Source organism: Athene noctua, chromosome 3, assembly GCF_965140245.1.
Source record: "Athene noctua chromosome 3, bAthNoc1.hap1.1, whole genome shotgun sequence".
Classification (NCBI taxonomy): Eukaryota; Metazoa; Chordata; class Aves; order Strigiformes; family Strigidae; genus Athene; species Athene noctua.
The window spans coordinates 63,269,324-63,294,590 of NC_134039.1; the positions used below are offsets into that span (position 1 = coordinate 63,269,324).

The 25,267-nt window shown below is 37.2% G+C and overlaps 1 protein-coding gene across 1 annotated transcript in view; it reads right to left on the reverse strand.

The window, feature by feature from the left end:
- Positions 1-459: 459 nt before the first annotated feature.
- Positions 460-25,267, reverse strand: part of SLC13A1 (solute carrier family 13 member 1) — a 49,894-nt gene continuing 25,086 nt past the window's right edge. Inside the window, exons 2-16 of the mRNA XM_074901567.1 lie at positions 24,498-24,631; positions 22,482-22,610; positions 21,638-21,774; positions 17,549-17,736; positions 16,894-16,951; positions 16,742-16,808; positions 16,099-16,262; positions 11,436-11,555; positions 10,128-10,226; positions 9,937-10,038; positions 3,563-3,666; positions 2,571-2,680; positions 1,743-1,904; positions 705-842; positions 460-603 (exon numbers count right to left, since the gene is read on the reverse strand). Coding sequence (XP_074757668.1) covers positions 460-603; positions 705-842; positions 1,743-1,904; positions 2,571-2,680; positions 3,563-3,666; positions 9,937-10,038; positions 10,128-10,226; positions 11,436-11,555; positions 16,099-16,262; positions 16,742-16,808; positions 16,894-16,951; positions 17,549-17,736; positions 21,638-21,774; positions 22,482-22,610; positions 24,498-24,596 — 1,821 coding nt within the window. The 5' untranslated portion in view covers positions 24,597-24,631. The remainder of the gene's footprint in view (positions 604-704; positions 843-1,742; positions 1,905-2,570; positions 2,681-3,562; positions 3,667-9,936; positions 10,039-10,127; positions 10,227-11,435; positions 11,556-16,098; positions 16,263-16,741; positions 16,809-16,893; positions 16,952-17,548; positions 17,737-21,637; positions 21,775-22,481; positions 22,611-24,497; positions 24,632-25,267) is intronic.

Here is a 25,267-nt window from a genome sequence, read left to right on the forward strand (position 1 = left end):
TGAATCTAGAAAACAGAAAACCAGTATGTTCTTTGACAAACCCCAAATATCACCAAAGTAATAGTAAGAAAATGTATTTGAAATAGTAAAATCTAAATCTCATTATTCCACTACCCTGAGAATAGGGGCAAATTGCCAGTGATAATGGCTATGCACATTTATTTTTCCTTCATAACATGAAGATATAAAAATTCAGACTCGCTGAACTAGATTAGAAACTTGATATAACTTTATGATACTTAGAAAGTCTACCACTATTTTTGATTAAACTCTCAAACTGGATCATCAGTCTCCAGGACTGTAAAATATAGCATTTATAGTAATGTGGATCCCTATTGTTGTGGGATTTAAAAAAAAAAAAAAAAAAAAGCGCATTTTAAGTGACTCACCACATGTCAGTGGAAAAGAAAAGAAACAAAACCAATCCAAACCAATCCCCAGGATTTTTTTTTCTTTTTTTTACAGCCCAGTGGTATTTGTAGAAGGTATGTTTGGTGCCCAAACCGGGTAAGTATAGAGATCAAATATAGGCACTATCCATGTCATAATTGCAAGCATAACTACAGCAACTCCGATGATGTTAATGCCCAAACCAGCTTTCACCTAAAGGAGAGGAAAAAGAAAGCAGAAACTCACATCAAGACACTGAAGAAAGTTTTTAAAATGCTAAAAATCCCCTTTAGGGAGTTTTGCTTAAAACTCACCATGTCCATAATAGTTAAATGACCATATGAAAATACAATGGCATTGGCTGGGTTTGCTACAGGAAGCAAGAATGCAAAAGAAGTACACAAGGTAGCAGGTATCAAAATGAAAAGTGGGTTCACATGTATGGCTTCAGCCTGTCACAAAATAAAAGAGAGAACAGCTGTCAAGGGACACATTTGCCAAATTAAATACATGAATACAAACTTATTACATTAACACAAGTGAGCTGTGAACAGAACAACCAGTTGAAATAGTGAGAAATAAACTTTTCTGTTAACTTATTTTTAAGGTTATAACTGGGAGTACTTCAGAGGAGAAAAGGTGATTCTAATACAGAATAGCTACTGAATTTTAAATTCATGCCTGATGTTTTCTAATTGTAGTTGAGTCCATAAAATAAGACTATTGCAAAGAGTATGCACAGTGCACAAGCACAAAAGAGCAAAAACACTGCAAGAAAGATGATAAAGTTGAATTTGTATGTAATACATGAAGGAATTCAATGAAGTGAGGACTAAGGTTTCTTTGTAAGAGAGGGAAAGGGCATTAGTATGTGTCTAGGCTGCCCAAGAGGAAAATTTACAGGCTAGAATATGATCTGTAAGTTTTGTAGAAGAAGAAAGAACTGGGAGTTTTGATAAAGATGATGATATATAAATACTTATAAAGCACATCTATTAGCCCTCTCTGCTCTTTGGTGATATTGAAAATTGCAGTATTAACCATTTTTGCTGAAGATGTGGTCCCAAAACAACACTAAGAGAGCTGTCCTTTTTAAGTTCTTCAACTATTTGCAAATAGGAATAACAACGTCAATTTTAAAGTGTTGAACTTTAACCTAATTTTACTGAATTTTCAGCATCTCTTGTAAGAAAACATCAAAGTAATCAAGTATCCAATGCACAACATGGCACAGCAAAAAGATGCATGAAGTATTTTATGGAGACTTTAAAAAAGATGCTTCTTTGAGCAGCCGTATTATTACATGGATGATAGAGGAGATTCTGATTAAAAGCAACCTGTGTTATACTCACCAAAGGAGATAATATGGGTAAAAATATTGTAATGGTAGCTGGATTGCTGGCCACTTCTGTTACTGAAGTGACAATAAGGCATGATATCAGGATAACCAACCACAAGGGTAATGATCCTAGAGGGGTCAATTTACTTGCTACCCACGCAGAAAGTTTTGAAACCTGCATAAGGAATATGAAAACACGATTATGTTTTACAAATCACTATTAAGAATATTTAATAAATGATATAGAACAGAAATTTACTTATTTGCTAATTGTGAAGTATTTGTGTAAAAGAGAAAAAAATCTGAAATATTTTCCATATTCCTACCACATATTTTTAAACACATTATTCTCATTCAATGATGTCCTATAGGAACCCATGCAAACTATATTCCATTTATTTGAGACGTCCTCTGAGACATTTAGAGGAGTCATAATCAGAGAATTGTAATATGGATATATCAGGCTTCATAGCCGGAGTTTGGACCCAAACCTGATGGATTTACTGGAGTAGTCAGCAGGGCTCCGTGTGGGAGGTACCTCAGTCACATGGGACATTAACCCTAAGGCTTTGGAAACAGTGTGTCTAGCAACTCTTACCACCATCAAATTAAATAACAAACAGTAGTCATCCTTGTGCATGGTGTTTGAAGACAAAGCAAACTCCTTTTTTTTGTAACCCTGCTTTCTGGACATCTTGAATATTCATCACATTTATTGTGTTCAGTATTGCTACAGAATAACTTGTTAACACAAGAGAATAACTGTGAATTCACTGCATGTCTGAATTGCTCCTGGTATGGGTCATGCTAGTTGTTCAGTATCTTCTGTAAATTGCTTTACCTCACAGCCGTCTGCCAGCGCAAACCCGCCACCAACAAGAATAGCTATTTCCCAGGGCATGCATGACTGAAATTCCTTCCAAGTAATCAGTGGAGTGTAACCAAAAACAGCTAGGAAAAAAAAAAATATTAAAAAACCCCCACCAACATTTAAAAACATATTGAAAAACATCTTGAAATAATCTCTTTGAGGAAGTACTTGGGAAACATTCAAAGGCAAAATCTGATCATTGTAAAATGAAGAAAGTCTTTGATGTGAACAACCTGTGCTTCCTGGGACAGGTCCTCAGCTGGTGAAAACTGTCACAGCCTGAAGACGGTACAGTGCTAACAGTGTTCGCCAGTGGAGCACTGGCCCCTCTCTCCTCCTTCCCTACATGGAAGAGAGCTATGGGATAGCAGTGAGTTTAATTTACTCAGTAAAACTGCACTACTCAGGCAGATTGTTGAGCAAATGCTGGTTTGCTTAGACTCGTTTAGGTTCTGATCTTGCATTCTCTGTGAACCCCCAGATCTCATTGATATCAGCAGCAGAATTGAACGTATAAAGAGGACAAGTTGGAGGTATACTTTAATCAGGGTAATTTCCATTTTGAAGGGGAAAAATTAAATGAGAACGGATTAATTTACCATGTTGAATTTTATAGGGTACCTTAAATAAGCACTAACATTTTAGAAAAATAAACCTACACCCTGCCCCATGAAGTCCCATTCAAAGCCCGTTGCAGTCAATGGAAAGGTGGTTTCCTTTGTTGGAAGAAAGCTGCAGGTAGCAGGTTCCTACACAGTTCTAGCTCTTGCAGCTCACATTGCGTAATTGTTGGCACTAACTTCCAGACCAGGGATACTTTATATCCCAGTAAGATATTATCCTGTATTAAGATTGTAACATTAATATTTAACAACATTCCTCTAACAAGTGCCGTAAATCATATTTAAGGTAGCATCTTAGATACCTTTTTGTAGTAAAATCCACATTAAAATATACTCAACTGTTTTCTCCATTTGAAGTCCTAGACAATGTTTTTGCTGGAATAATAAAGAACAGGAGGCCTATCACTAAGGCAGTTGTTGAATCAGTAGCATAGCCTTTATACCTAAGGAGAAATTAATAAGAAAAAAACCACATAAATATATGTAGTCAGGAGGAGTAGGGGAAAAGAGTGAGGAGGAGGATGGAGCAGAAGAAAGGAGCTGTTATGGATGGACCACAGCCCCCTGTTCCCCAATCCCTGCACCACTTGGTGCAGTTGAAAGAGGTAGAGGAGTCAGCAATGATGGAGTGAAGTTGAGCCTGGAAAGAAAGGGGAGTGGGGGGAAGGTGTTTTAGTTTTTGTCTTTGTTTCTCACCATCCAACTCTATTTTAAATTGATGATTAAAGTAAATTAATTTTCCCCAAATCAAGTCTGTTTGCTTGTGATGGTAATTGGTAAGGGATCTCCTTGTCTTTACCTCAGCCCATGAGGTTTTTGACCAAATTTTCACCCCTGTTGTGTTGAGGAGGGGGAGTGAGAGAGGAACTGAGTGGGCATCTGGCAGTTAGCCGAGGTCAGTTCACTACATCTGTAGAAATATTAGATGCAAACCCTCTAAATTAATAAACAAGCATATTAAGTAAACGTGTTATTTGTCACATATAAATGAGCTGGAAGAGGGGAATGTCTGGGAATAGCTGATGCTTAAACAACTAATTTTCACAGTTCAGTTATATATTTAATAACTTTAATATGCTCTGTAATAGATTCAGTCCAACAGGCCTTAAGAGCATTGTGCATACCCACAAAGGATGATGCTTTTGTAGCTAAGAGAAGGCAGCAGAGCTTTATTATCATCCTCCTATGGCTGTCACTACTAGGGTCATAGACTTAAGGGCCGTGTCTATTTTGGTCATTTCCAGTGCTTGAGACCTGCTTGCACTAGTGTTTCTTAAACTAATCTAATATCCTCCTAACTTGTACAGAGTAAAGATCTTGTACAGATCAGGTAAAGTGCAAAGTTGAGCTCTAAGGCCATTTTAACACATCCATCTGATTCTGTTACACACTGTTAGGTGGTAGCATATCCCAGTCTGTCTTATTTCAGTCAAGATGGTCATTCAAATCAGTAAGAACTTTGCTGAAGAAAATTAAACCCAACATTTTCTTAAACTTTGTTGTTATTATTATTTTTCTATTTTCTGTAAGTTCTTCTGTAAGTGTTCCTGAACCAATATACCAATATATTTTTTCTCTCAGCCTCATACCACATGCTTTTTTGCATATGTAGCTACAGCAGGTCCAATCATAACTTCCCAGCAGATCTTCCCAGCAGTTTAAGGTTTTATATTAAACCGGGGCTTTTCACTGAAAGGGTAAAATTATCTCCCAGTTATGTTACAAATGTATAATCTGGTAGATCCCTTTGTTTTAACAACCATGTTAGGTAAGAATCAAAAAACCTTAATATGCATGGCATAACCAGTATAGCTTTAGGTAAAATTGCCACAAAATGAAGCTGCCATAGAAGTTAGTTAAAGTGGTTCTCTAATGCATTCTGTCTCCTTCTTCCTGTTGTCTGCTAGCACAGAAAACACCTTTTAAAAAAACAGTTATTATTTTGTTATATTTTCATAAGGCAGATGGTTCTGCCTATATATCATCTTTAGCCTAGGGCCAGATGCACTGGATCTAAAGAGGAAAAATGTCTTCCTCTAGGATCCTTTCCTGCACTCTCTTAAGACTTGCTAGGAGTTTTGAAGGATGGCAAGATTTAGATAGAGAAACAATTCATGATGTCACTTTCTTCTAGGCAGCAGTTTCTTCGCAGAATAGGTGAGGTTGGAAGGCACCTCTGCAGGTGACCTAGTCCAACCCCCTGCTCAAGCAAAGTCACCCAGAGCCTGTTGACCAGGACCATGTTTGGACAGCTTTCGAATATCTCTAAGGATGGAGACTCCACGACCTCTCTGAGCAACCTGTCAATGTACATTCAACCTCATGGGTAAAAAGTGTTTCCTGATGTTCAAGAGGAACTCCCTGCATTTCTGCTTGTGCCCACTACCTCTTGTACTGTCACTGGGCACCACTTCTAAGAGCCTGGATCCGTCCTATCTGCATCCTCCCAGGTATTTTTAAACATTGACAAGATGACCCTGCAGCCATCCCTTCTTCAGGTTAAAAAATCCCAGCTCTCTCAGTCCCTCCTCACAGAAGAGATGCTCCAGTCCCTTAGTCACCTTTGTGGCCCTTTGTTGGACCTAGTATATCCTTGTCTTGTACTGGAGAGCCCAGAACTGGACACGGCACTCCAAGTGCTCCTCCTAACACAGCCCAGGATGCCATTTGCCTTCTTTGTGGCAAGGGCACGTTGCTGGCTCATGTCCAATGTGATATCCACCAGGACACCCCGGTACTTTTCCACCAAGCTGCATTTCAATTGGGTGACCCCTAGTGTGTACTGGTGCCTGGGGTTGTTCCTCCCCAGGTGCAGAAGTTTGCACTTCCCCTTGTTGAACTAGGGAAGTGCAGTTTTTGGCTCACAAAAGCATAGAATTCCTGATGCAAAACACCATTCTCAGAAAACCTGCTTGGGATACACACAACATCCTACTGTTAGTCATACTATTATGAAGGCACACATGGCACTATTCCAAACAGAAGCTTTTCAATCATTATCAAATTTTGAGATAAACATCTTTCAAAGTCCATTCATCCAAGCTGTAATACAATTTCATATACAACATCTACCTGTTTATAACACTGTAAATCTTATTGTCCTATAAGGAAGTAAAAAACTCTTGATTAAGGAGATCTCATAATGACTCCAACTGAGATCATTGTAGAGAACAGAGCTGTGAGCAAAAGCACATAGTGGCCTTAAGTTGGAAGTAAAGAAAGGAATAAACCATGCAGAAGAAAGAAAGAATACACTTAGGGAATAATCTGAGGAAGAGTGTGGGAAGCCCACCTTGTATAGATCAGCTGCAATCAGCTGCAGCCCAGCATTGAACTTTCTATTTCTTGTGAGGTTCATAAAGTCCTGGCCAAAGGCCAACCTGAAAGTCCTCTAATTGAAGCTTATACCCTACAGCCTGGAATCAGGCCAGAACATGGAAGGAAACTGCTGTGGAAGCAATGATGTGTGATCCTGTGCTGTCAACAGATGGGGAGGAAACAGGTGGTTTTATGCTGTGCTGCTCTCTCTAGTGTTATACAACATCTATTAAAACATCTTGATGTCTGCCTCCAGAAGGAGGTAACAGGGGACCAGAGCAGGACAGCAAAGGATTAGTCTTTAGTAGATTTACAAAATGTTATTAAGAATAATTAACTGGTAAAGGTAATGTATATTTGAAAGGCATCTGATAATGTTGCTTAGAAACGGGCTCTACTCAATACTGATACAGCAGAAATGTGGATTTAAAATTGGCTGACATTTCAAAAAGTAGCCCTTAAAAGGGGGGAGGTATCATCATTAAATACCAATATTTCTGCTGGGATTTAAAAAAAATCAGTGTTTGTATTTTAAAGGGGTATTCAGTAACTTGTGAGGATGCACACAAGGATCTGAGAACATGAACATGGGTGGTGAGAGTGATGGGAATTTGTTTCTGGAAACAAAACCTTGAGCGTTCCAATTCATTTGTCAAAACAAAGCTCATAATGTGATATAATTAAACCAGATACATATATCCTTAAAGCATCTATCATAGAAAAGTTTTTAATCCAGCAGGAAAGACAAAAACAGATGGCTGGAAAGTATATTCAGACAGAAAACTAGATGCGAGTTTGTCTTGTTTAGTTTGGCAACAGAGATGATTATCCACAAGGACAGACTATCAAGGAAAGCATTAAATTCCAAAATTTGAGGAACCTGGGCTTTGCTAGCCTGAAATCAAGCCTGGGTGCTTTCTGGGAATGTATGTTCTAATAAAAAAATCCAGTACTGGGTTTAACACAGAGAACAATGTAGCTCTTCTGACCTTCAGAATTGATGGTCCTGTCTGGTTTAAGAAGCTGGGAGTGGTGTGACTGCCACCTAATAGGACCCACTCACTGGTCTGGGCGGGTCTCAAGGTTACTTATAGCTCTGACATTCCGGCTTTTCATAAGGACAAAGCTCATCTGTGCAGGTGACAGAACTTCCCTGAGACTGGCTTGAGTCTGTGGGATAAGATCCTGTGGAAAGTATATACTACCAGATTTCTGATAAGAAATCAGATTTCTAAGAGCAGAGAATATTTCCTTACATTTGTTTCCTGAAACATAAACTTAAGGATGTTGTGTACATGCCTATCGGTATATTTAAATCCAAAGCACTGGAAAATTTTGTAGGCAGAGGCATTAGGGAACAAGTGTATGAGAGATGTAAGCTGCAGTTCACGCACTCCTAGAAGCCTCTTGGACATCACAGTGATGAGTGCAATGCAATCATTGATAGAACCACAGTTCCTGGGGTTTGAGTTCTTTTTCCTATTTCTTTGTTTTCTTTAAAGAAGATGGCTTACTACTACTCCCAGCTGTACCTGTGCCGGCTCCTTGTCCCACTCTTGGCTGAGAAGATTTCATTGCTCAGAAAAGTAAAAACCTAATTGCCTCATTTCATGTCTGTTAATGCAACTGATTGATAAATGAAAGCTATCTAGAAGGTCTTGAATAGTAATGTCTGAATAGTAAGAAATGCTTTCTTTCCCTTAAAGGTTTTGTTAGTGCGTAACACAGGCTTTGTTTCTCTTCAGTTTATCTCACCCAAATTATATCATGATTCAGTCTAATGTGACATGACACGTGCTTGCATTCGCTTCAAAGCAAAACATTAGAAAGCATCCACAAAGTAACATCCCTGTGCAGAACCTGTAACCACACATGAAAATATTCTGCTTTTCCCTGCAAGTGAATAAAATCCTCAGACAACAGTAACCAGACAACTTCAGATAGGAAAATATGGATCTCTGGACTGAAATAATTCATTCGAGCCCAAAGTCTCATATTTGAAAGATCGTTTACAATGTCTGTTTTCAGTATCAGATGTATCTTATTAAACAGTGCTTGATGAGAACTGAATGTTAATACAAAGCAGAAAGAGAAGCAAAGCCAGCCTGACTGCTTAGCTAGCTCATTGCTTGATTAGGTCAACACTCCAGAACCCCTTCAAGAATACAGTGTTTCATATGAGGCAATGATCATCAGCTCTGTTGTTGCTATAAGGGAAAAAAATACTCTTTTGCAGGTTTTTTGATAATTAAAAAGTAAATAATTTTAGAACAACCTTAGTTTTTAACACACTTTTTAATGCTATTTTTACACAAAATAATTTTGCTTTGAACTTTAAATCTTCAAAGGTCTACAATTATTCTTTTTAACATCCCTTACCAGACTTTCCGGCTGGGCACTGAGGAGGGTATGTCATTGTATGAATGGTGGGAATATATTTAAAGAGAGAAAGCATAAGGGATATATGGTCACATGTAATCTATGACAGACACACAAGAAAACAAAACAGAAAATTACCATCCAAGTCCAGCACTGGCCTCTGACCCATCCAGTAATAAATGGTAAATCCAGAAGGACCTAAACAGCACAAAGTTCTGCTCCTCCTAATCCTGCAACTACTTCCCAGTACACCACAGCAAAATTCAGATCTTTATCACAAAACAGAACTGAAATTACAGTAATTACAGCAAGAGAAATGTATTAGAAGTTCTTGCAAGAGTGACTGATTTCTTAGGGAAAAAAGTCTAGGTGATGTTGGGGAAGAGACTGTGCAACCAAGCTTCAGCAGAAAGCAAAAATCTTTAGTAGTTCCTGAATTGTTCCTGGCTTTTTAGTGGTTAGTTGAACTGTGATGTTGAGAGAGTTATGTATGAAAAGACAGTCATTTATATCATTAATTAGAGCTGTCAAAATAGAGGATGTTGGCCTGTATGCATATAAGTGTGGCTGTCATTAAGGGCAGTAGATAAAAATTCTAACGAAAGATTTATTCTTGAAATTGCAGATTTGATGAAGAAGTAGGATACTGTAACATCAATCATTATGCATTCACCCTCACTGGATCAAGTTTAAAACTGAGGTGTAATTCCTCTTAGGAGGCACTTTATTTTATCTTGTAATGGGTTTAGCACATTTCAGATATTGCACACACACATCTGAAATTGTATTTACCTATTCTGTATGCACTACAAAACTTTTCAACAACTTCAGCCTGGAATACTTCTAAAGTAGTGAAAGTATTTTAGGTTTCTGGGGTTTTTTTGGTTTGGTTTGTTTTGGGGTTTTTTTGGTTGGTTTTTTTTTTGTTGTTTTTTTTTTTTTTAATTGAGAAGAAAAGAAGGTATGTAGTTAAGACACAGTACAGTTCTTGTTGGTGTATCAGAAAGATTACTTACTCTGGGAAAAGTGAAGACCATCCTGGGATGAAGCCAGGCTCTCTGGTGAACCACAGCAGGGTCATTAGAATGAATAGGACAAGTGTAACAATTTCTGGGTAGCTATAGCAGAAACAGAATGGGTTATACATTTTCCTAAATTCACACTTGGATTTACTTGCTCTTGTTTACAGATTTATAGTTTGACATACCTCATTGGTCCAAGCTTCTTGTACTCCTCCTGAATCACTTGTGCTGAGGACTCTTCTCTTGCTGTTTTCTTCTTGCCACACTTGAACATGTTTTTAAAACTGTAATGTAAATCATCAATTCTGAACCATAAATTAGCAGTGTATACAGAAAAAAAAAAAAAAAAAAAAAGTCCAACCTTTCCAATTACCAATAGCACTTTACAAAAGTAAAATTTTCACTTTACAAAGCAGTATCTCCCATTTAATTATCACACACCAAACTCAGCATATTGGAATTAATTGACAAAGCCCAGTGAGAGATTGACAAAGACAGCAACAAAATGTGTCCTGTTATTGACTAGCTCATTTGCACAGGAAGGCTGAAACTTTAATCACGGAAACTAATTAAAACAATCAAATACATTACCTGGCTCTTCAATGAAAGTCATCTATGACTTTGTTTTGTAATGAAGAAGTTTGTATTGCATGAGTAGTCTGTATACTGATCAGCAGACTATTTGCTGTGAACAAGGTTTTCATTCTCGAATAAGACCCTTAAGACCCTCATAAAAAGAATGCTATCAAAACATCAAGAAAAATGAAACAATAAATGTTCACATCTAGACTGGTAAGCATGGGATGATTCTAAGTCTGCTTAAGAGTAGACAGTCTCACTCTTCATCTCTTCCACCATCAGCAGTAATGTAATTGTGGAAGACAGGTGACCCCATTGTTATTTCTGCAGATGTTAGTAACCTCATGGAGAATGAGGCTTTGAATAATCAGATCAATAGAAGTATTGTCTTCTCCAAAACCTTAAAAGCAGAAGCTCTGAGGGGAAAAAAATCCACTATGCCACCACACACAAATTTTGGAAAAGTGGAAGGTTTTTACTTCACATGTACAAATATAGTCATCCAGTTTATAACACAGATATTTCTCAAGTATTCAAGCCAATCCCTGACGCCAGCAAAGGGCGACATCCTGACTATAAATCTCCCAGTTTTAGACCAAAATGTATAAATTTTCAGTATTCTTCAGTCTTGCACATATGCACTGTTTAATGATGATGTGCATATATTCTAAATGAATGGGTATTATCATTTGTGATACGGACTTTTCACATTGGGCTGAGTAATCAGGGCTCCTTATTTTAGAAAATTCTTGTTCAGTACAGAGATTCAGCCATACTAATCAAGGATTCAAATTCACTGCTGCTGCATTATCTTCCTATTGAGCCTGTTAAACTTAAATGCAAAATTTACTCCTAATACAGAGTATCTCTTAAATCATTAACTTTTAGTTTTATTGATTATAACATTTACTTACTCAAACCCAAGGAAAAGCCACTGGAGCCAGACCCAGGAGAGCAGCAGAATAATAACTGTGATGGGGATGGAAAGGATAAACCAGGATCCAAAATTGATGCACTGGCAACCTGGGTAACGTCTGGATGAAAGTAAAAAAATCTGTTCAGTCGAGATTTGCAAAGGAATGGACTTGTGAGAAGTGCTAGAAAGCCCTGCTGCAAGAGTGCTTCTGGCTGGCAGCTGACTTCAGCAAGAGGTATTCTCTGGTGTCCTCTTCTTTCACCCTCTTGTCCTGTTCCTGATCATCATGACCATTACAGGAACTAGCTATGCCAGCTGTGACAGCACTGGATCAGCAACAGGTCTGAGGATCTGACACCTATCTAGGTGTGTCTAACCTGAATTCAGTAGGCAAGGAAGGGCCACTCACAGTGTTAAGGACCATTAGGACTATAAAGAAACAGAACTTGGAGAAAAGCAGTTCCTTGAGAGGAGACTTTAGCACAAGAAAATATACTCAAATGAACATGCTCCGATTAGCTTAGAAGACAACAGTGGAAACAACATTGAGACTTGTATTATTTAAGGTTCCATGAGATTCAAAACTGATTAAACCCAAAATTATTATTACTAATTTCCAAGAAAGGCAGGAATGTTGATTTGTTAGGTGGATTGTCTCTCCAGTTACCTTGTCTCTTTGAGGCTGTCTCATGTACTATTTATAGATGTGGGCCATTCAACTAGAGTCATGTGCATTTAAGAAAAGAAGAAATGGGCTTTGGTTTTATGAAAGAAATTATTTTACTCTTGAATGAAATAGATGCCAGGCAAAAAGGTGAGGTAAATGAATCCTGTTTTCCAATTTAATTTATGAACAGAAGTTACTCCTCCTTTGATCTCCTCCAGGTCTGCTGAGAGAGCTTTTAATGCTAAAAGTGAGAAAATTCTAGTCTCCTTGAACAACCTTCCTCCTTCATGCAAAAATCAGATGGAAGGGAAATCACAATATCCAGCCAGAGGCTGTAATGACTATTTCCAATTATTAGCCAATCTTCTGTATTTCAGGGCTTACTAGAAGAAAAGGAATTCTGATGGTCACATAGGTCTTTGAGGCAGTAAATGCTTATTAAAAATGCTTTCTCAAGTATTGTGCCAATTTTAGGATTGTTTATATTTGTTATGATGCTTACATATATTGCAATTAAAGTGCCAATAGGGACTGAAACCAAACTCCTACGAACTTCTTGAGGTGATCTAAATTGCAACTGTACATAGCAATGAGACAGTGAAACTGGAACAAGAAAAGGCATTGGGCTATTATATATATTGATTACATGGCTATTTAGCTTTTATTACATGATTAGCCACATCAATTTTTGAATGTACGAATTCCAAGACAGGAAAAAAATTACATCAGAATAGCAATGATTTAGCATTTCATCACTTGCTAAAGTGTTTATGATCTATATTGAATGATATGTTCTAATTCCTTACTGAGCAACAAAACAAGCTCCAGAAAACTTTATACTAAAGAGTCAATTCCTTTATAAAATGTTAAATTATTGTGGTCAGGTTTCACAGTCAGTTTGTGCAGGGCTGAATATATATGTAAATATTTCTAGTAATCTTAATATTAAAGTTAGGTATTATTAATCTCCAGAGCAAATATTCCTCAGGTAGAGTGGATGAGCAATTTAGATGACATAAAAGATGATTATATAGTGCTGATTGGATTATCTGATACTGTTGGATTATCTATTATGGGTCTTGTCTGAGGCAAGGATGGACAGGACACACTGAACTACTTATTTTCTAGACCTACTTCCTTTGAAAAATTAAAAAGTGTGATTAATTTTCATAATCCTTATTTTACGGTGGTTCAGTGCAAATAACAGTAAAATCTTTCCAGTCAAACGCTACAAATGCCAACAAATTTGGTTCATAGAACAAATCCGGGTAAGATTATTCCTTTTATGGATTTTATGAAATTGCTTGGGTTGAAAATAATGTAATGTTGGCAAAGTTTTATTCTTCATGTTGGAAGGTCAAAGTCAGTTACCAGACTAAAATTCAGGAAATTGAGTAACCTGTCAGTGAGCCTGACTGGAGAACCAAGGATTTCATAATCTTATTTACTCTTCCTCAAGCACAGGAGCACTCAGTTTTCCCCCTGACACAGTGATGTCAGGTAACCCTTTCTCTCTCTAATCTCCTCACAACCTTCCCCTCACACTGAGATGCAGCTGCCTGTGCTCTGGGGATCCATGGCCCTGCTCTAACATGACCCAGCTGTGAAACCTGGCTTGCAGTGATGAAGAAACTGCTTTGTGTGGGAAAGAGCTGTGAGAAAGTCTCTGCAGCAGAGCTATGTAAGATTAGTTAGGCAAAACTGCAGATGTGAGATAATGGACACGGGGATCTGCAGCAGACTGAAGGGTTCAGGAAGAAAAGTGCCGATAGAGAAAGGGATAAAACTAAAGGAAAAACATATGGAGTCAGAAGAAAGTGACTCAGCATCACCAAAGCTCTGTTTCAGGGCACAGTGAGGAGCAACCCATCTCATCCTCACTTATGTCTTCCTGGCCAATAAAGGCTTCTGGGTATCTTACGGATGGTGGTGAGCAGACTAATGTTTAACCTACTAGCTGGTTACACAACTTCTCTGTGTGTTAGCCAATACTTTTTTTTTTCTTTTTTTTTTTTTTTTCAGTTGGATATATTCTAGACAATATACTGTAGTGTCTCTTTGCATACAACTGAAGAATGAATAGGGTGACCCTGAGAGAATCAGTAACAAATCTGTCTTGAAAAGGAGCCCTTATGGAAGTTGGTCTCACTGGCAGGGATTTTTAGCATTGCATCAACATTTACAGTGTTTGCTTCTGCCCTGTGGAACACAGCATAATGGCAAGTCCTAAATGAACAGCAGGCTAAGGATTGCCAGCAACACACAGACTCTAATGCTAACACAGATATACTGGTTTCCTCTTCATGTGACAAACAAAAATGACAGAACTAGAGAACTTCAAACAATAATTCCAATTTATTTAATACTGAAATTAGGAAGATATGAGGAATATGGAATTTTGCAGTGCCATTTTAAGTTTTTTGTCACTGAGTGGGAAACCCAGAAATATGTTGTAGGTACAGCTCTTTTGTTGAACTACTCTACTTCAGATGCTTGTGATACATGAAGGTAGTCTGCAAATGAGTCCAAGTCATGCTAACAGGTCAATTCCCACTTCAGACAAGGCATAAATACAAATGAATCCTCTAAGGAGAAGGGCAGAAAGACAGATAAAGATAAAAATATTTGCACAGCTAGGTGGCAGATTCAGTTTAAGTTAAGGATTAGGCTCAGTGGTTGTGTAAGATTAAACAAAATCCAGGTGGGGTATAAAACTGGATTGCATATGCAGTGCTCCATGTATGGCCCATGCTCCTAGCAGAGGGTGAAGACCCAGGGAGAGAACAACAATCTGCTTATGCATTCTTGAAGAGATTGTTAACAGCTAAGACAAACTGAAAAAACAGCTGCAAGCCAGTTTTCTTCAAGTTTCCTACAACTTCAGGGAAATGAACAAGAACAGTTCTTATCCCTAGTAATCAATCCTGGATTCTTCTAGGCTCCTGAGTGTGAAGCCTGCTTGAACCAGAAACGCTTACATGTCTAAAACTTTAAATCTGAAGGATTTATAATGTCACAGCCTGCCCTGTGTAGTTCTTTGGCCCTGATAACAGGCACCCTTATAATTTCCATACTGTTTCTATTATTGCTATTCTCTTAGCACAGCCTCATTTACAAACTGTACCACCTTAGTTCGTTTTTGCAGCATGTTGAAACCAAATTTCATCCATTCATGGAACACAGGTTGGAAGAAAAGCTGTCAAGTATTGGGCTTTCAGCATTTTGCCATATGCAACACAGAATAGTGGGCAGAGGGTAATAAAAGGTTTGTGGTCTATTTTGTTCATTTTAAAATTAGAGTTGGAATATTTCTGGCAATTAGTAGTTTGCAGAAGAAAAAAAAAAGATCAGCAGAAACTACTGGTTTTTCAAAAGTTTTCGAATGAAATCTGCCAATTTTCTGTTTAAATTAGTTCTACTTAGAAAAGAAAAGGAATATTGAAGAATGTTTCAAATAACCTGAAAACAAATTGTTCTACTGAATGCAAAGTTTCAGACTGATTTGGAATTATTCTCTTTTTCTCTGATTAATGGACCTAAATTCCTCATTTCAGCAATACACTAAGCATAGCCTCCTGAAAATCTCCAGATGCTCTTTGTTAAGTAGACATGAACTTAACTCCTGCTGTACTTAGAAATGAGTAACAGTCAGATAGTGTCTGTTATATTCATGCTTAGTATCTTTCTCCTCAGCTAAGCCCATCTTTTTTCATGCAGCTATTCAAAGGGTAAAATACTGCCTAACCAAAGAATGTTCAACTTGTTGCACGTGTTAGGTGATCACTTAACAGCCTTTCTCAGTGTAAGGCAAATACAATCATGACATTTCATTTTATCTAATAAAAAATAACAAAATAAAGTAATAGAATCAAGAAATATCAAATCAAAAGGTGAGGTTTCTAATGCATTTTAGGGGACCCATGTGGGAGCTCAAGAAAGAACAATTAAAATTCTGGATTAAGAGGAATACGAATAGTTTAATACAGTATCTTACGTATTGAAGTGCTCAGCAAAAATCAGATTAGTTGATGTTCCTGTGATTGTGGTCAGTCCTCCAATGGTAGCAGAATAAGCCACACATAAGCACATCACTTTGAAAATCCCACTGTATTTGTCCTCTCTGCTCTTTCTCCCTGTTTCAGCAGGTTGTAGGTTCTGCTTAGAAGGAATATTCTCCAATTAATATATAAGAAGGGCTTATCATCAAGAACAAAAATAGGATTCAAGGATGTCCCAGAAGAGCCAGAGATTTTTCTGTCAATATAGCTGTATGCAATATGGTTTGGTTTGCTATTACAGTGGTACTACAGTTATTCATGAAAAGGAAAAGGAGTGAGAGTCAAATTCTGAAGTCCTTTTCCTGAGTTATCTCAGTCTTTATATATGCTGATATGCATACACACCTGATATAGAGAGTTTGTACTCTGGTGAGGTTGGTTTAACTTGTGTAAAATACACTCAGAGCACAAAACCACTAATGAAATGACTACATAAGCAAACTTTATGTATGTGTGTATCTACATGTATATCTCTTATTCACATGAAACTAGCTTCAATGCTAGCTATTACACAGAAGTGAGATTTAGATTAAAACTAAGTTACACACATTAGCTGCATAATAAAGACACCTTAAGTACCTGTTCCTTTTCTTTTTCATTTTCCTTTTCAATTGTGCACACAGTACTACCAACATTGTTGTTGTATCTGGAAAAACAAAGGCATGTATTGTAATAGACATTTTATTTAGATTAATTCTTAGAACAGAAATTAGTAAATTAATAACTATTACCCATTAGCTTGCTTTTCTTTCTCTTTCCAGTCACAACTTTTACATTCTCCTACATTTTCTGTAAGATAAATGCAAAGACAGATAAGTATTTAAGGGACCAAAACTGGAAAGGCTCCATCAGCATGTTCCATTCCATGCAATCACTTCAATTTCATCCCATGAATACATTTACCAATTTTAAAAACAGCTGAGTTGTACCCTACTCCTTCATGACTCCCATCCCCCAGAGTCTGAATCTTCTAATGAGGAGAAATCTTTCTGATTTACAATCTAACTGTGTACCTAACCAGTTTAGATTAATTTGTTCTTCCAACATTACTCTAGAGCTTACAAAGCTCTTTTCTCTTGCTAATGTTTAACCTGCAGTGTATTTATAGCCTGTAGTCATATTTCTTTTCAAGACATTTTACTAGGCTGAGCAAGCCAGCCCTTTCCCCCCCCACCCCCCAGTGTAACTGCTATATTCTGCACCTGTTCAGTTTTAAGTAATCTTTGTGAACATGAGAGACCTCACACGCAGTGGTCCAAGAGATGTCTTACAATGAAGCATATAATGATGCTAGTACTTCTATATCTGTTCAGCTTCATGTCATGTGGTGTTCATTCTGCTGCAGAGTGAGGGTGGGCAAAGACAAAAACTGCACAACATGCCTACCGTCCAGCTCCAGTGCCGGGTTGATAGAGCCATTAGAGCAAGACATCTCCAGTGCATCAGCTTCTGTTTCAGCTCTGATGATTTGCTGAGCTACAGCCTCTACAATTGGCATCACCATGGCAGCAGCAGAGGTGTTGCTGAGCCACATTGACAAGAAAGCACAGCTAACCATGAAACCCAGCATAAGCCTGGAACAGGAGAGAAGAATCTGTAGATGCTACAGCAACACCTCCTGTCACCACTCCATTTAATATAAATGGAAAGCTTATTCAACATAAAGCTTGAATGTAGGAAATTCAAAGCTTGTAATTGACCTCTAAAGAAGTTCATGAATTAAAATTATCTTGATCAAAGACATTGAAATGATTGTGGTTTAGAGTTAAAGGATGAAATATAAGTTGTAACAGAAGTAGTAATGTTTATTTACAGACCAATACTGTATTTTAATTACCTTTGAAGAAAGAGCTCCATGCACGTCACAAGTTCAAATGAAAGTTAAAATGGCTACATTGCTATTGCTATTGCTCTCATATTGTACAAGCTATGTCAAAACCCTGGACTTGTCGCTAAGGCTTCAAGTCCTCTAGATCCTAGTCCAGGTGTTACAGCAAGAAATATTAACAATTCAGTAAGTGGTACTTAACTTAGTTCTTAATCAGAGCCCTGTGACAGATGTAGGGATTATTTGTGATTCAATAGACATCATATTTGATATTAAATAGGAAAGTGAATGTTATTACAATGTTTTAGTTTTGTCTTGGTACAGCTTATGCTAAGTTTACTACAAATAGGAATTGCACTGATGCAATGCACTGAATTGCATCAGTGACTGGAGTCGCTCTAGTTTTAGACTAAAAAACCCAAATATTTCATGACGTGTCTGGTGAAGTTGGACAGTGAACTTAGAATACAGGCCACATTGTTATTTTTAATACATCTCTTGGAGCTGTAAATGAGTAGTCCTCTTGACTTTCTGTCCCAAGGTGTTGGCAGTGTCATTAAACACCTGCCATGCATCACCACATTGAGACAACTACTGTGAGTGGAGGGACTGTGGTGTTGCAGCATTTTCTGAGAAGTCATTTATGTGATTTGTAAAGCTCTTTGCCTAGCCTTGATCAAAAGTTTCACAAAATCTGTATAAGGATTACTCAGCACACAAAGACAATTATACAAAAATAATGTAAGCAATATTTTATGACATTAAAACACTGTTTAAAATGTCTCACATAGCCTTTCATGTCAGTTAACAGCAACATTTCAAACTTGATTTTTTTCTCAGTAGGGGCACCTTGTCTTTTTTCTATGTAGTTTTAATTGCATAATGATGAAATAATCTGCAGACCTGCAAATGGAGGACCTGATTCAACACAAATTGTCATCAGTGGTATAAAACACATTAACTTTATGCAGTTTTTGAATAAGTCCTCAGCTGGAAGTTGGGGAAGAACTGTGTTTATGCTGAAAATACTGGTCTGCTTAAGCTCACCGAATATGAATGTTCACAAAGTAGAGAAATATAATTTTAGTAAAAGTTGCAAGAGGATTTAAAATCAAAGCAAATTAAGACATTAACTAATGTGTTTCAGAACTGTTGGTCATAAATTTCCAGCATTTGATGAACTGATGGGCAGGTAACAGTTTAGTACAGTGTGGTGTACTCTAATGAATGACTCTAAAATGGATTTAAAAAATAATAAAATATATCCTAACCATTTCAGCCCCAGTTTTTCTACATTATTTTCCTGTAGCGGTGTTAAAAAATATTCTGCATGGAACCTTGGATGATAATTTAATTTACATTCAACTATAAACTCACTCTTTGCTATGTAATGCACAATCAATGTTTTATTACTCATTCTAGTCCTTGTAGGTTGCATAGACGTGTTCACCTTTCCCTATTAGTCTGCAGAACAGACCACATAGCTCAAAGGATGGGAGACCTTTAGGGACTCATAGAATCATTTAGGTTGGAAAAGGCCCTTCAAATCATTGAGTCCAACTGTTAATATAACACTGCCAAGACCACCACTAAACTATGTGCCAAGTGCCACGTCTACACATCTTTTAAAGACCTCCAGGAATGGTGACTCAGCCACTTCCCTGGGCAGCCTGCTCCAATGCTTGACAACCCTTTTGGTGAAATAGTTTTTCCTAATATCCAATCTAAACCTCCCCTGGCACAATTTGAGGTTGTCTCCTCTCTCCTATAACTTGTTACTTGGGAGAAGAGACCAACACCCACCTCGCTACAATCTCCTTTTAGGTAGCTGTAGAGAGTGTTAAGGTCTCCCCTCAGCCTCCTTTTCTCCAGGCTAAACAACCCCAGTTTCCTCACCAGCTCCTCATAAGACTTGTTCTTTAGGCCCTTCACCAGTTTTGGACACATTCCAGCACCTCAGTGTCTTTCTTGTAGTGAGGGGCCCAAAACTGAACACAGTACTTCAGGTGTGGTCTCTCCAGTGCTGAGGACAAAGGGACAATCCCTTCCCTAGTCCTGCTAGACATGCTATTTCCAATACAATCCAGTTTCTCCAGAAGAATGCAGAATCTAGAAGACTCCTGCTATTCTACTTCCACTGCTGCATCCCCCATGTCCTCTAATGCAGAAACCTCCTACAATGATATCTCTGCCTTGGGCTGGATGAGGCTCCAATTTGCACAGGCTGGCTGGGGACTCCTGCTAACGGAGGAGGAAGGCTGTGCACAAGGAACAGCATGCATCACTTTGTAGTGGGCACAGCTAACGAGCAGCAGATGCTGAGGTGGGAGGATCCTCTCCTTCACAGATCATCTTGTCATAATCTTATCATCCTTTTGTCATGATCAGGAAATGTGATAGAGCTGAGATAGTTATGAAGGATACTGCTTCCTCAGGGTTACAAAGCTGTCTGTGGAGTTGCTCTAGGTATCCTCAGCAGCTAGCTGTGGATTTCTGTATCCACAGCAAGTTTCCAGCACAGCACACCATCCACTTGTGTTCTCTTTTTCAAGATTTCAGCAAAAATGTGAGGATTTAGGAGTGGTCAAAGCAAGCTGAAATAACTGAAACTGCATAGCTCAAGAATATAGCTAAAGATAATGGGAGACAGTTGAACAAAAATATAAGGAGTATTTTGTCAAAAAAGAAAGCTACCAGCCATCAAAAATCAAAATATATGTGATATTTAAAATTAGGACAGACAATTCACTGAGGAATAGAAATAACCCAGCATTTCCATGACGTGTTATTAGTTAGATCACTTAAGAGGCATCTCATTTTTTTAGATCTCAGGTTTTTCTGTTTTTTTGACTTTTTACTTCCTGTCACTGTCTGCTTCCTGACAAGGAGTCATAAGCATCATGTATTCTGGGAAGCCAGACTTGCTCTACGGATCTTATCTACAGCCTTACTGGTGTGCTGACAGATGAATCTGTGGGCCTAAAGCTTTTCTGCAAGCTTGTAAAGCAAGTGAAGAACAGAGTTTTCATAAGATATATGCTGATAGCGTGTAGGTAGAGAGTATGTGATTTCATTTCCCTCATCACCTCATCCAGCTGGGGGAGTCCCTATTCCTTTGATATTTTCTTCACAGGTAGACAAAGAAAAAAAAAACAACAAAAAAACACATAAATAAAGACACTGTGTTTAATGTGTTTTTCCTTCCCCACCACATTTTTAGTTTTATAGCTTTTTTTCCTCACCATGTGTTTGAACTCTTCTTGTATTTTTGGGGAAGTGTCCAAACAGTATTGAAACACAAATTAATAATAAGCATATCACAGATTTTCAGTTGTAGGCATCAGATATGTAATGTACACTATTAAGAAACAGGACCCTTACATTATACACGAATTTTATACACAGATTTTTTTGTTCAGAAGGATCCTTATTATGAACAGAATCACTGCAGGGAACTTTAAATTAGGATTTCAGCAGAATAATAAAATGTCACTTACAAATCAATCATATAATTTCAAATATCTACTTTGTTTCAGTATAAAAGAAAGGCTGGATTTCTACTACAGTAAAAGCAGTAAGCAATTATTTCTGGAACATATAGCTTTCCACAAGTATTACTGTCCTTCAAGACATTGTTTAGCACGTACCATGCAGGGTTGACACCCACCAGCATCACCATTCTTAAAGCCACTCTTTTGTGGAAATTCCATTTTTCTATTGATGTTGCCAAACAAATGACTCCAATCAATAGCAGATGAAAGTCTTTAAAATAAGCAGATGCCACCTGAAATTAAAAAAAAAAAAAAAAGAAAAAAAAAGTTAACTAAATGGTGACTTTCTATTAGTATTTGATATTATCAGTTTAATGAAAATAAAATAATCAGTAAGGATATATATTGAAATAAGTACCAAGAAATATTTTTGGCCTAAATTTAGACTGTTAATCTTATTTAGCCAAATGATGCAAAAATGAATGCACTAAAGTGTATAGTGTTAAAACAAAACTAACAATAAGGTTTATGATATGAACAACGTAAGATCATCAGTCGCATCTCACATGAGAAATAAGTCACCCATGAAGTGCTGCTTTTATTAATTTAGTAATCTCTTCAACAGATAAAAGAACAACTTTAAACATAGAGTATGATAATCTGCGGCATCCTCTCTTTGACATGAAGATGTATACTCAGCATTTTTCACATGAGGTCTTTGGTGTGTCATCTCACTTCTGTAACATTAAGGATATGTTATATCTATCTAGCATTTTCCCATTGACTCATCTAAGCACTGAATCACAATCTAGAAAAAAATATTAAAGAAATATGAACAAGTCCTGACAAAGCATGCAAGCAAGTCTTGAGGCAGACCTACTGTGAATGACACTCGGCAAATCCATGGATTAGCCAATCAGGTTTCAACACTATATGGTTCTTTCTTTGGAGATCTTATCATTGAAATCCATAATATGATGAAGAGGAAAAAAAAAGTTACCTCCTTGGATTCCATTATACCAAACAATGGGAACATAAAGGCAGGGAGCAAAGCTGAAACAGCCAGAGGCAAAGCTTCTGTGAGCCAAAAGATGGCAACTACGAACAATGTGTATGCACATTCTGCTTCCTAAAATACAAAAAGCACCAACAAAAATATTAGTTGATCATCCAGGAAAAAAAAAAATCACAATTGCAAAAAGTCCTGCTATGTTAGTAGAGAGATTTGCCACAACTGAAACAAGTATGAGTCAAGGGACCTGGATTTACGGTACTTATTGTCTGCTATTGATAATCTCATTAAGATATGGAACATAGTCTGTGAAATAGTTTTAAAGATTTTTTTAAGAGATAGTAAAATTACTTATATTTTACCACTTATAAAAGGTGGGAAAAAGATCAGCTGACTTTTCCTTCAAGAACAATCATATAAATAATTCTGGAACATTGTCACACCATGAATTAACATAAATCACAAACATTCTGCAGTTGTAAGCAAAGCTTTACACCCCTAGGAGTACTTGCATTCAATAGTAGGTCAAATTTTGTCTCTCCTGTAAACAATGAAGTTTTGTCATCAGCATCAATAAGTCAAGGATACTATTTAATATAAAAAACATTGTGCAAGACTGACAAGAAACACAGTTGTTTTTAAGACTTGTAATTTTAGTGATTGTCTTTTATTTAAACTCCTGGAAAGTTTAAATAGGAGTTTTCTCCGTTTTTGTTTGTTTGTTTGTTTGTTTTTCAGGAGGATTTACTTCAGTGTTGCCTGTAGAATGCAGCCACAGACAAATATAATGAAATGAAGTTAGCCTAATTTCTTCTAGAATCCTAGAAACCTCTTTTGTGGAGTTTTGATTTACATTTCTGATCTTGAAGAAAATTGTTCAGATCTTTTAATGTCACTGGTTAAGGCATGAAACTACTCAACAGCAGCAGACGTGGTTTACACTGTGAAAGGAATAGCTTAATGAAATGAATCTGGCAACTTCTGACTGGAAAACATTGTTAAATGCAAGTCAGTCAGCTCTGGCTAGCATTTTTTATTTTGTGGGAAGCTTGTATTATGTATGAAAAAATTTGATAGTGTGAATTCATTTATCACCTAGCAAATGTTGATCTCACTTATGTCCTACTGCATTAAGAATTTCTCAAAAATTTCCACTCAGAGAGAAAAATTAATTATTGAAAATGTGACCTGAGACAGTGTGAAGCATGCTACTCTGTAACCACTACCTATCTGTGATGCAAGGACTTCTGAACTGAAATTTCACGTTTTGTTACATGATACATATAACACATGTGTGATAGTACCTCACAGAATTCCATTTCATTCTGGTGACATCAGAGCTGTACCGAATAGAACCACTAAAACAATTTGTAGATATCTGTTTCATCAGAAATTGAGTTGTCACAAGAGTTTCTGAATGCCATAGGAATTTATTTCAAGTAAAATAAAATTAAGGTGTCCTGCCATAACCTTTGCTCTATTTAAGAACCAGAGGGAATTTCTCAGATCATTGGTTCCAGTCATTTACTATCAGACAACGCAATATATGATGAACATAACAAAATCCATCATCAAATAAAAAAGTAATTACAGCTGTCTTCCTGACAATTCATCTCCGTTGTAATCACACTGAGATGTTTAGAAGTGACCAAAATGTAATAGTAAGGACAGGATTTTCAAGGCTGTCTTGATGATGTTAAATGAGAAAAACATTTCCTGAACAAGAAAACAAATATATCATTCAGAATTTCATGCACCCAACACAGAACCTTACATTAAAGTTGTTGTCTTCTCTACATTTCTATGCAAATACTCTGAGTTGACAAAAAAAAAAAAAAAAAAAAGAAAAAAGAAAAAAAGAAATCCACAATGCAAACATCATGAAAATATTCAAGGTCCCTTCCAACCCAAACATTCTATGATTCTGTGATTCTGAAAAGATCTGGGAATCTCGGGCTTGACGTACAGCTGCAAAATAATTACCTCTCAGAGCAGGTCACTTACTTTGGTTTTAATGATAAGTGGAAGTGGAAGTAAGAGCAGTGGGGTGAGGACAATGAGCAGGAACCTTCGGTAAGCCAGGAGGTAGCTAAGAATCTTCATGGTTGATAGCTGGTAGATGAACTTTCTTGCAGAAACTGCCAAAAAATAGGTCTGACTTTAAATAGCTGACTCTGATTAATATTTTCCCAAGTTGCCACCTTTAGCCATTGCTAAAGCAGGCCAGTAAAACAGGTTAAAATTAAATCTAGCTCTTTATTGTTTTAGTGAGTTTATTAACAGTAGGTTGATAAGATAAGTGTTCATCATAAACCAAGGCTAGATGTCAGACTCCTCATGACTTTCTCTCCTTGCCCTTCCTCATAACAAGTTTATGTAATCAGAGCAGGTTTTAAACAACCAGGTAACCAAAAATTTCAGGTGCTCTCCCAGTCACTGTTGGCTTCAGTAGGAAATCAAAACATCTAATATGTTCAAAACCAATTATGGCATTATATGAAAACATATACAAGATCATTTTGCTGAACAGACATAAAAATTCTTCATCTCCATCCGTGGAGATATTCAAAATTTTATACAACAAGGTCCTGAGCAATCTGACCTAGCTTTGAATTTTGCTCTGCTTTGACCAAAAGGTTGGATTGGATGACCTGCAGAAGTCCCTTTCAGCCTTAGGTTTTCTATTAATTCTATCTGTCTAGAATTTGAAATATATGAGAAAATCAGTTTTTTTCCTTCTGTCTTGCATGGCAGGGAGTGTATGATAGTTCATT